At 37.9% G+C, this 12,280-nt stretch overlaps 1 protein-coding gene across 1 annotated transcript in view; it reads left to right on the top strand.

Moving 5' to 3' along the window:
• The first annotated feature begins 272 nt into the window (after positions 1 to 272).
• The window catches only part of SNX25 (sorting nexin 25), a 776,760-nt gene continuing 764,752 nt past the window's right edge, over positions 273 to 12,280 (top strand). The window contains exon 1 of the mRNA XM_053703884.1: positions 273 to 1,064. Within this exon, the coding sequence (XP_053559859.1) occupies positions 459 to 1,064 (606 nt within the window). The 5' untranslated portion in view covers positions 273 to 458. The remainder of the gene's footprint in view (positions 1,065 to 12,280) is intronic.

Raw genomic sequence — 12,280 nt, forward strand, 5'->3', positions numbered from 1 at the left:
TTTAGTGTAACTGTATTTATTTTGCCGGCCTTTTTATGGGCGCCCGTGGCTGTATGTGGTACCGGAAAATTCTTACAAATGTTTTGGCAACGCATATACTAATACTACGTACATATGTCAGGATTTTTCAGGTGTCACACACTATCAATGGCCGCATGTGTCTTTCACAGTCGGCTACAAAGACCTTGCTGCAATAGGAGGTCGGCACAACATAATCAGTACACGCAACAAGGAAATCACCGGCACAGCAGGCAAACCCGGCCTCTGCCTCCTCCCTTTGTCAGGCCGCTGGGCGGAGAGACGACTGCAGGATCACAAACAGGGGGATTAGGGAGGAGATTGGCTAAGCAGTGAGTCTGTACGAACAGTGTGAGCAGAGAAGCTGGAAGCCGAGTGAAAGGCTTGTCGCCTGGCATCTGAGGGGAGATGAGCAGCCCGGCGTGGAGTGCGGGAGCAGCATGAGTCTCCCTGCTAACCATGCCTGCTGGCGCGGTGGAAAGCAACCTGCAGCGGGGGATGGCTATAGCAACAACAACAGCAGCAGCAGCTCTGTCCTTGGTACGAACAATGTCAACAGTGTTACTGAACCAGAAACCCCGGATCCCTCACTTAGTACCATAATGTGCAGGAAGAGGGGTGAGAGCTGCCTGGGTGTTCCGGATACCGACCATCCACACACTGCGCTCAATCAGGAAAGCCACCGCAGCTCCGCTGACGTTGCTGCTGATGACCAGCACTGCCTTCATGATAAGCCTTGCCAGAACTCTAGCAGCCCTTGCCGCCCCCCGTGCCCTGTCACTCCTGCCTGTAACTCTTGGCTTATGCTGCTTGCGGGCTCAGGCTTGCTGGTCATATCCCTTCTGCATTTGGGTCAGAGCTCTGCAGAGCCCGGTGCCTCTTCTGCCGGGGAGCTGTGTCTGGCTGTACTACTGCTGCGAGTCAGTGTCTATTTAGGTTGCGCGTTGTGCGCTTTGCTCGTGGGATCACTTTGTGCCCTGCACGGAACTGGCAGATCTTTACCACCATCGGACTTTACGCGGGCCAGGACAACACAGAGCAGAGGAGTAAGTATGGAGGGTTATGTGTCAGTTTTCCGTTACTGCAGTTAATTAAATTAGTATTACATTTAAGTCCTGACATTGGTGTTCAGTGTGTTTCTGACTTTCTGTTATGAGAATACGGTTGACGTTTTAGCTGTCAGTTTCTTTTCTGCTTTCAGCGAAAACAATAGGTCATAGTTTAATGTAGGGGCTAAAATTATGTTACTTTAGTACTGTGCGTGGCAATACAACCCTGTCACAAGTCTTAGCACAAACCGACATCATATATCACATTTACGTTTACTTTTACTCTTTTAATAATTATGTTTATGTTAATTCGATTATTGCTGTAGAAGAGCCATGCAGTGCACGAATGAGATCTAACGTGTGCTTGTGTGTGTCCACACTGTGCAGGTGCTGATTTTAGGAGCATATGCCTGTACTGAAAGTTTGGGTTTGCATTCACAACAAAAAGTCCCTTTGCTCTTGTAGATTATGAATTTGTCATCGGTGTGTGGAGGGAAGGAACAACCCCCCCTAATTTTTAGACATTATATTTAAGCATAAGCACCCACTTGGAAGCTCAGTGGCATGAAGTTACTCATTATTGAAATGCTGTTCAGCTCATGTGTACAATAAGCACCTGTCTTCTGCTGCACACTTTTACCTCTGATATTATATTTGAGCCATTTTATTTTGTTTTTATTTTGTTGCCTGCTGCTCCAGAAAAAAATAATATATGGACTCCTTTTGGAATTTTGGCTTGATTTGTTTTTATATAACTGTTTACTCCATTGCAATCAGCTAATAAATGTATTAACGGTATTCAGTGTGGCTGTCTGTAACAAAGGGATTATCTCTACAGTGGCTGGATACCATCAATATCATTAAATTACTGCACACTACTCAGCTCATATATTGTGTTGATTTCCTTTTGCTATTCACTATAGATGACTCCTTGTACAACCCAATGTATTGACTGGGAGTGATGGCATCTACCTTCCCTATTTTCAAGTTTCCTTTACTATTGTTCATTTTCTTTGGTTTTAATGATTACATTTATTCATAGAACACAAACCATCTTTCAGTCTTTCCCATATGGTTCCCATACCATTATTCTCTTTTATTTATTTTGCCTGCTGTGTTTTAATATCTCGTTTATACATAATTTGTACTTCTATTAACTCAACGCATGCCTGTAAAAATAATCGAATTGCGAATAGAAAAAATACATACACCTAGTATGTGTGGATTGTTCTGTTTTTTTTTTTCACTGGATACAAAACCTTCCAATTCTTGACAGATTATCCTAATTAATCTTATGAGATTTGGAAAGCTGTGTGCAATGTAATCTAATCTTTGTAGAAATGCAGTGTTGATTGGCTGGAGATATCATTGTTACGTGTTGGAAATCTTTCTCACAGATTTAGTATTACAAATGTCTATTTTCTCTACTAAGAATGTTTAAACTATTTGCTTTTATGTATACAATTCAAACCGCCACTTTTTTTCCCCCAGAAAAAACGTGAAATAAATAATATACTTTTATTACCAAATTTCATCCGTTTTTATGGACCAGCTCCTCCCACCCGCAACTTCCTGATTTTCTTTCATGTTACTTATATAGAGGTTCCACCCAGGGCCGTCTTTAATAATTACTGGACCCTGGGCAAACATTTTCTGGCCCCCCCCACCCCACCCCACCCCATGCAATTTCACTCTCCACCCCAGCATCCCAAAAAACAACTAAATCAATTTATTTTATAATTTTTTTTCAAAATTATTAGCCCAGCAGTGGATCATCCACTGCTGGGCTAATCATTTAAAAAAAAAAATTGAAATAAATTGCAATATGTGAAACTGGACATAAGCAGTATTAATAAGTAAATAAATATATAAATTCCTCCACTGTGTATTTATTTAATATTCTTTTGAATGTGATTCTGGTGTGAGGTTAGCTGGTTAAAGAGATTTAGGGCAGCCAACAGGAGCAAAGCAAGTTAAAGACTGAGGAGGAAGCATGGAGGTGCAGACAAATATACGTTTACTGACTGGAACAGCAGAACTGCTATGGGAAGCTGTAAAATCTGACACATAGAGAAAACAAAAACTATAAAAATAAACCTTACGTTAATGTGTGAAGTATCAGCATGACACTATACATCAGCCACAGCAGCACATGCCACTTATTTGCTAGGAACAAGTTCCCTCTCACCCTGCACTAGACAATGCTGCATGGGAGGGGCATGTGTGCACTCACTTATTCCTCCCACTGACACCTTTCTACAAAGCACTGTTCCCCTAACAAACTTCAGTTAGTTGATCTTAGGGCCACAGCAGAAAGAGCAGGGCTAAGGGGACCAGTAGTCTGGATGCTGTCTGCCCAAGGCTGCATGGATACAGTGTGAGATGAGTCACACAGCCTCAAGACTGAAGAGAGCAGTGCATGCAGCTGCACAGATGCTCAAATCCTCACGTGTCTGCCGCTCCAGCTTTCTACTGCATGCGCCTACAGTCAGCCCTACCCAGAAACAATCCCCACCACCAGAGCAGTTACCTGGTAGCAGTGGTAACCCCAGTAGGACCTTTTCTGATGCAGTGGGAATGGCTGGATGCCGAGTTAGGGCTTTGCATTCAGTGCTGCACAGTGCACATCTAAAACAGCATATGGCAATAGCTTGGCATGTCAAATGACACCGGCACGGTCTGGCACAGTTTTTAAAAAAAAAAAATATATAAGCAGAGTACTTTTGACTGTGACAGTATTATGACTGAATGTTTGTGTTCCCCATGTCACATCAGCAGTCTGGTATGAACCATAAAAAAAGGACTCTTGGGCCCCTCAACAGAGACTGGGCCCTTTTGCCCTGTGTTAAAGACGGCCCTGGTTCCACCTGCTGTTTATGTAGAGGCAATGCATGCTCCCGGTTATTGGCACATCCACGCATGCGTTACACAACGATTTAGTTGTATAGTAACATAGTATTCAATGAATGAATGCATTCATTGAATACTATCGTTGAAGGAACTACAGCAGCGATCCCTCCGTAGTTTTGCAACTCCTATACTTTCAAAGATCTTTATTTGTAAGTATGATCTTCAATTTGGCAAGCAAACATTATGTTCCTCAAAATGTTATAACTAGATATATATCTATATATAATTTGCCAACAATCGCAAAAAAATTGTAAACTAATTGCACTATGTAAAGTGCCAGAATGTATAAGTTACTTATATATTTAAAAAAATATATATTTTTAGTAATAGTAAAATAATAGTAAAAGTTTAGGAATAAATGACCAAGTCCCAAAAATTTTAAAAATGAGCAAAATGTGAACGCAGGTCAGAGATCGTTGTTAGAACAGATTTCTAACGCAAGTGCATTACGGACGCGTGACGTATAGAAAAGGGGTTTGCTACCCCCGGGGAGGATTCAATTACTGGTTGACATGATCGAGCCTACAATGTCAATCAATATTCCAAAATGGCGGGCGGAAGATGCAAAGTACGATCGCAGGAATATAAACAAAAAATACTCGGTAATTACTGATTTATTAAATCCTGAATTAAAGTTCAGTTATTTTAACATCAATTTTAATGCTGTGTTTACCATGCAGAGTGACTTTACATTCATTTTAAAGGAAAATACTGCAAAAATAAAATGCTCTCATCATTAGAACATGTTTTTTATTGCATGAAGAACCATTCAATACTGTAGTTTTGCATCCACAAATGCACAATGAAAAGACAATTCAATAAGCACTTTGAATTTAAAAATATAAGTTTATTTTTTCTGAGTAATTTAAAATATAGCTTCCCTTTCCCTGTATCATGTGACAACCATCACCCAGTTTCAGACTCATACACATATACTGAACTGTTGCACATGCTCAATAGATGTGCAGATAAAGTCTCAGCACAAATTGATAATGGAAAGTTGTTCAAAACTGCATGCTGTATCTGAACCGGGAACATTTTATTTTGACCTGTGTCCCTTAACTGTGTGCCTAACCTTTGCAAAGCGGTAAAATACATAGAGGTAAGCAAAATAGGTTAAATTCATAGCTGAAGTTCAGCCAAGGAGCTGCATTGCATTGTTTCACTGGTCATTGTCTGCTTATACCAAAACTCAGGTGTGGCATAAGCATGTATCTTCTAGTCGCTAGCTGTGTTCTACTGAAGACCTGATAAGCAGAGTAGCTGCTGGAGCAATTTTCCATGTTTTTTTTTTTTTTAACCCTTTTGTGGGTGTTAAAATATTTTTAGTGTGAGCATTAGTGCAATAATAAAACACTCTAATAAATTAGAGCTTTTTTTCATTAGTATGTCCCTTTAAACTCTTGGAAGGTTTGTATATTTTTGGTAGAAAAGGTTCCCGTCCATATTTTTGTTAAGATGTCAGTCACGGTTGAGGAAATATTCTGCTTGCTGTCACTTTTTTTTTTTTTCTCTGAATGTATTTTGTCTGCGTTAAAGGGATAGACAGGTAAAAATAAAGTGAGCATGGGTGCATTTCAATGTAAAATAGAAGCATTTTTTCAGCAGCAAAAAATGCTTATAGAAAAAGTTACTGTTTTTCTGCAGCATATGCACATATCTTGTGAGGGCCGTGCACCAGTATTCAAACACTGCACCTTCTCAGAGAGCTGGTAGTGATCTGTATTGCTTCTGAATTTGTGTCATGCAAGTCACTGCTGACTCTCTGACAAGGTGTGGTGTTTGAATACTGGTGCACGGGCCTTCAAAGGATATGTGCATATGTCGCAGAAAAAAACTAATAACTTTTACTAGAAGTGTTTTTGCTAATGGAAGTATAGGGTAAAAAATGCTTATTTTTCAAATTTGAAGTGCATCCATGCACATTTCCTTTTTTTGACCTTTCTATCCCTTTTAAAGATACAGTATACACTAATTTTCATATAACTGCATGCAATAGACACTACTGAAATCCAGTATAAAACCTTTTAAAAGCTTACTTAGAATCTCCCAGTTAAGCACTGTTGATGAGGTTTGGTAGGGACAGCTAGTAAAAGGGGCTGGGAAAACAAGAAGAGCAACCACTCCCCCTACCCCCCTTCCGTGCATATGAAAAGACCGATAACATAAACAGGAGCCAGCAGGAGTCTGTAAATGTGTGTATGCATTTGACACTGCAGGGCTTGGTTAGGAGCCTGACAATCAGCACAATACTATTAAAAATAAGCAAAACTATACATTTTTACAAAAACACTCCCAGATGAGCTTTATTAATGGATCATCTACAACACATTTATGGAAAGAAAAATCTATGTGCAATGTCCCTTTTTGAATTGTTGCTTTTGCACAAATATTTGCAGGCGTGCTCCACTTGTGATCTAGCCCTTTTATCAGTTCTCCCCATTATGCTTGTATACAGCGTTTGACTGTTTGCTTGACCAATATGTAAATGTTGAATTGGGTGTGTGTTTAAATCTAGATGTGATAATAGAAACATTTTTTATATATATATATATATATATATTTATAAACAGACATATACAAATAGGTTATCAGTGAAACTATAAAGTTCCTTTAATAAAGTCTGTTTCAGGGCTTCTTAAAGTGAAATTAAAGACTAAATTAGGGCTGCAACTAAAGATTATTTTCATAATCGATTAATCGGACCATTATTTTTTCAATTAATCATCAATTGGATAATAAAAAAAAATCAATATATTTTTTTTCTTCCTGTATTTAAAATAAAATCCACATACTGAGTGTTACAAATATAAAACATAAGCCTAAAATTTACCATTAACACAACTGTTTGTCCAATTTTTAAGCAGCCGAGCACATTTTTATATTTAAAGTGAATGTAAATTTTGATGGGCACTTTAATTCATCAAAATTTACATTTCACTCGTTGTGAAAAAAAAACGTACCTTTTAAACTTGACAGCCGCTCCAGCTTCTCCCGGTCGTCGCAAAGCCATTTCTGACGTCAGAAATGATGGATCGGTAATCCTCCAATCACGGCTTCCCCCCCCGGGTTATCAGTGTCTGATTCAAAGCCGTGATTGGAGGAAGCCAGATTCCTCATTTTAGACCCAGGAAGAGGCTTTGCGACGGGTGGAGGAAGCTGGAGTGGCTGTCAAGTTTAAAAGGTAAGTTTTTTTTGTTTTTTTTTTCACAACATGAAATGTTTAATTACGTGCATTTTATTAAAATCAGTGGGGGCTTTTTGGTTACTGATGCATGTTTGAGGGTTCTATGACGTCCTCCCAGCAACTAAAGGCATTCCTTAAAGAAACATTTTTACGGATTTGGGCCACATTGGATCATGGTACTTGGAGTTTCAGGGAGATTGCATTCCATTTGCTGGCATCTGGGAGTTACTATTACACTCAGGGAGAATCCCTGAACTTCAGGGAGAGTTGGGATGTCTGAGTTTGACACTATCCAAATCACCTGATTTAATATAAACAAGCCAAATGATGACTCCTATTTTATTTCTGGGTTGCACATAAGCCAGGAGTAGTTGTAAACTTATACTGTCCTGAAAAAGTGAAAAGTAGACGTCCTTTAGGCTAAGGACATAACCATAAAACACAATACCATGTGCAGACCAACTAATCGATAATGAGATTAGTTGACAACTATTTTAATAATCTATTATATCGATTAGTTGTTGCAGCTCTACACTAAATGCATTTCATAAGCATAGTAATGAGTATATTCTCTGCCTCCTCTTGTCATGGGTGCCGCTATGTTAAAACTTTTATTGCATCCCAGTGCTGATGTGTTCCAAAATGGCGGCATCCATAATTAGAAGGAGGTGCATTAAATGTATTTAGTGTCCTTTTTAAGTGTGTATGTGTCTGTATAAATATTTTTTTCCAGTAGTTAAAGGGACATTCTAGCATAAAAATACAATTTTGCTTTTCTTTAGTGTAGATTATTTTTTAAATAAATGACATTCTTTGTGTTTATCTCTCTCTAAAAGGACTTAAAAAAACAAAGTAAAAATTGCATTCCTAAACTTCACCCATTTTGTCAAGATGAGGATTCTTATTTGCGCACAGGAGCATGTCTATGACTATGTATTAAACATTTTGCAGGGGTTAAAATACAATGAAAGAAAGCAAATTGTTTAAAACTAAAATGCTGTAACCAATAAAAGTAATTTTCATACTCTATTTACTTAAACTTAATAATTTTCAAGATAGCTTTATGTATATCCTAGATATCCTCATATTTCTTTGTAGTATTTGTTGTTACATCTCTATTTGAATCTGTTCCATGATTCAACCAACATTTCTCTTATTTTTCTTTCATGATTCAGATAGAGAATACATTTTTATACAACTTTCTAATTTACTTTTATTATCTTATCTGTTTCATTCTATTGGTTATCATTTGTTGAAGGAGCAGCATTGCACTAATGGTTTCTAACTGAACACATGGGTGAGCCAATCACAATCGATATATATATATATATATGCAGCCACCAATCAACAGATAGAACCTAGGTTCTCTGCTGCTCCTAAGCTTGCCTAGATAAACCTTTTAGCAAAGGATAACAAGAGAAGGAAACAAATGTAATAATTAAAGTAAACTGGAAAGTTGTTTAAAATTGTATTCTCTATATCAGGGGTGGGCAAGAGGTAGATCGTGGTCTACCATTTGACCGCAAGTGAATTTTGAGGTGACTGCCCGGAAGATTTCAAAAGTCTTCATAATAAGAGAAATATTTCTCACACATCTAGATACTGAGTGAAGAACCTCTCCACCGTAGATGTATTAGAAATGTTTCCCTGTTATGCAGACTTTTTAAATCAGCTATGAGTCTATGACGGTGGTTTGTGTACTTCAGCATGTGCTGTAGCTAAACTCGCTGCCCCTGCTTTGGTTACTGCCTGTCCCAAACTCTTCTTCTTTCTGTATCAAGAGCGGTCAGTCCATAGTACAGACTCTTCATGCGCCAGGCTGAGATGCTGCTTGGTATCCCTGGGTTTGGCAGTTCCAGGACCTTCTCTGGCTAATATTCTGCTGCTACTTTCTAGTTAAGTTCTCCATTACTTGTCACCAGGCTCTGCTGGGTGAATGCTCTGGTGTTGTTTTTTTCCCAGGGTCTGTTACTCCCCCTCAGATTATTTTACTTACTCTGTACCAGGCTTTGATGGTGCTCTCTGATACTGTCTCTGACACACTAATATTAGCTATACTTTGTGATAGTTTCTGCAGTTTTTTGTCCCCAGAATTTGTTGTCACCAAATTGTGCAGGTCATTGCTGTTGCTGCTATACCAGTCTCTGGTTGCTGTGTAAGGCAGTACCGAGCCTGCAGGTCCTGCTGCTGTCACTGTCCCAACTATTTGTAGTAGTCTTCAGCTAGTAGTGGACGGATGGAGAGCAGCCAACAAGTCCTGCCCCCTAATCAACCTGACATGGCGTCCAGCCAATAAAATTACTTTGTAGAATTAGTCTGTCTATGATTGGCTGAGAATAGTTCATTGTCATTGTTGTACCTGAGCTGTGGGTTTCCCATGTGTTCCAGGCTTGACTACTCCGCTAGCCCTAGACTCGAGCCATCTTGATTGTGAAACTACTTATTCATACACAGGCATGGTACACAGATAAGGTTGCTTGATGGTCCCAGTGTGATGTAAAGAGAGAGCTCTCGCAGTAGGTAAAGAGCGCGGCTGTATTTATCAATAAAGAGCACGGATGATTTTTAAAGCTGTATTATTTGTGGCAAAAATACAATATTCGGCCAGCTGGTCCTATTTGTGGCAAAAATACAATTTTCAGCCTGCAACTGTTTTTTTTTTTTTAGTTAGGTGACCACGTCACATGGAATAAAATTAGAGGTAACCCTTGCCTTACAAAAGTCTGCCATGGAAGAAAAATTTTGGGGTTTCATGTCCCTTTAAAGAGACACTGAACCCAATTTTTTTCTTTCGTGATTCAGATAGAACAGCATTTTTAAGCAACTTTCTAATTTACTTCTATTATCAAATTTTCTTTGCTCTCTTGCTATCTTTATTTGAAAAAGAAGCCAGCTAAGCTAAGGAGCCAGCCAATTTTTGGTTCAGGACTGTAGACTGCACTTGTTTATTGGTGGGTGAATTTATCCACCAATCAGCAAGAACAACCCAGGTTGTTCACCAAAAATGGGCCGTCATCTAAACTTACATTCTTGCTTTTCAAATAAAGATACCAAGAGAATTAAGAAAATTTGATAATAGGAGTAAATTAGAAAGTTGCTTAAAATTGCATGCTCTATCTGAATCACACAAGAAAAAAATTGGGTTCAGTGACCCTTTAAGTGCATCTGCAAATTAGTTCTGTAACAGCTACCCACAAACTTGGGGTATTATTGTAGTTAAACCAGAACATTAAGTACCAAATAAATGCTAAATAGAATAATTATTCCAATTAGAAGATTGGCCTGACAATAATATGCAAATATTATGCAAATAAACTTTTAAAATCGTTAGCTGTTTAAAAATTAAAAAAAAGAAACATGTTAAGTTTGTGTTCATAAAGCAAACCTAGGTTTCCTTATCTGCTAATGGCAATCAGGGGCAGTTACAAATAGGTCACTAGCAAGTGCAGCTAATGCGGAATATAGCAGTGTTGATGAGTCTGGAGTTTGTGCTTCTACATATAAAAGAATTTGGAAAGTCCACTATTTTCAGAATTATTTTAAAGTAAAAGGGACAAAATAAATAATGAAAGTTTATTGCAAAGTTATTTTTTTTTTTACCTGCACATAATTTTATGTTGGTGTCCATAAGGTGATCTAAAGTCAAAACATTTGGTCTCTGTAAGTAGTTTTCAGCTTGTGTATTGATATATCCTGTATTTCTAATTTGCGGTAATCGGTTCAATGTTTTTTAACGATTAAAGTGTATGTAAATTTTCACGAATGAAAGCCCTGTTTTAAAAACAGGGGCACTTTCATTCATGAAAGTTTACATTGCAGCTGTTTTTTTTTTTAAATACTTACCTTTTTTCTTCCTTGCAAGTGTGGAACACCGGAACAGCGATTCCCCCGCCCCCCCAGGCCGTCTTGTCTTACATCAGAAATGACGAATCTGGCTTCCTCCAATCACGGCGTGGCTCGGGGGGGGGGAAGCCGTTAATGGAGGAAGCCGAATTGGTAATTTCTGACGTAAGAAGAGACGGCCTGGGGGGCTGGTGAATCACAGCTCTGGTGTTCTATGCTTGCAAGGAAGAAAAGGTAAGTATGTAAAAAAACAAAATGGCTACAATGTAAACTTTCATGAATTAAAGTGCCCCTGTTTTTATTATTATTATTTTTAAAAACAGGGCTTTCATTCATGAAAATTTACATTCACTTCAAAGGGACACTGAACCCAAATTTTTTCTTTCTTGATTCAGATAGAGCATGCAATTTTAAGCAACTTTCTAATTAACTACTTTTATCAAATTTTCTTTTCTCTTGGTATGTTTATTTGAAAAGCAAGAATGTTAGTTTAGATGCCGGCCCATTTTGGTAAACAACCTGGGTTGTCTTTGCTGATTGGATTCCACCAATAAAAAAGTGCTATCCATGGTTCTCAATCAAAATTTGCTGGCTCCTTAGCTTAGATGCCTTCTTTTTCAAATAAAGATAGCAATAGAACAAAGAAATTGATAATAGAAGTAAATTAGAAAGTTGCTTAAAATTGCATGCTCTATCTGAATCATGAAAGAAAAAATTTGGGTTCAGTGTCCCTTTTTAAGTTCTGAACAATACAATTTATCCTTGGGTGTGTTTTCTTATTTATACATTTCCTTATGTTGTAATGTAGTGTAGTAACTATTCTATTAAATTTTTTAAAGGAAATATATAGTTTCCTTTTTATAATGCTTTTTTTTTAGTGAAATGTTTGTATCAGAGGTATCAAGATTAATAACTGTACAATGTTATCTGTATGTTTTGTTTTTTTAGTGTACAAGAACAAAAAGTGAACACATTGCACCGCTAAGCACTTTTTAAGATCTTATGACAAATATTATTTCACAATTGTATTTGCATTTCTAAGGATTGCCAAAGCACTACTTTGATTCTTGCAGATGATGATGCAATGGAATGTCTTGTCGTTATCAAGCAATATCAAACATTTTATATGACCTTTAATGCTGTTAATTAAATTGCTATATATATATAGAGAAAATGCTTCTCACATTTACTCGTTTGCTCAAAGAGAAAAAAACATTGCCCTAACATTTCAGTATCCTATTGTTTAGTAAATGTGCTTGTTTGGTAATAAAGC

Source organism: Bombina bombina, chromosome 2 (genome assembly GCF_027579735.1).
Source record: "Bombina bombina isolate aBomBom1 chromosome 2, aBomBom1.pri, whole genome shotgun sequence".
Lineage (NCBI taxonomy): Eukaryota > Metazoa > Chordata > Amphibia > Anura > Bombinatoridae > Bombina > Bombina bombina.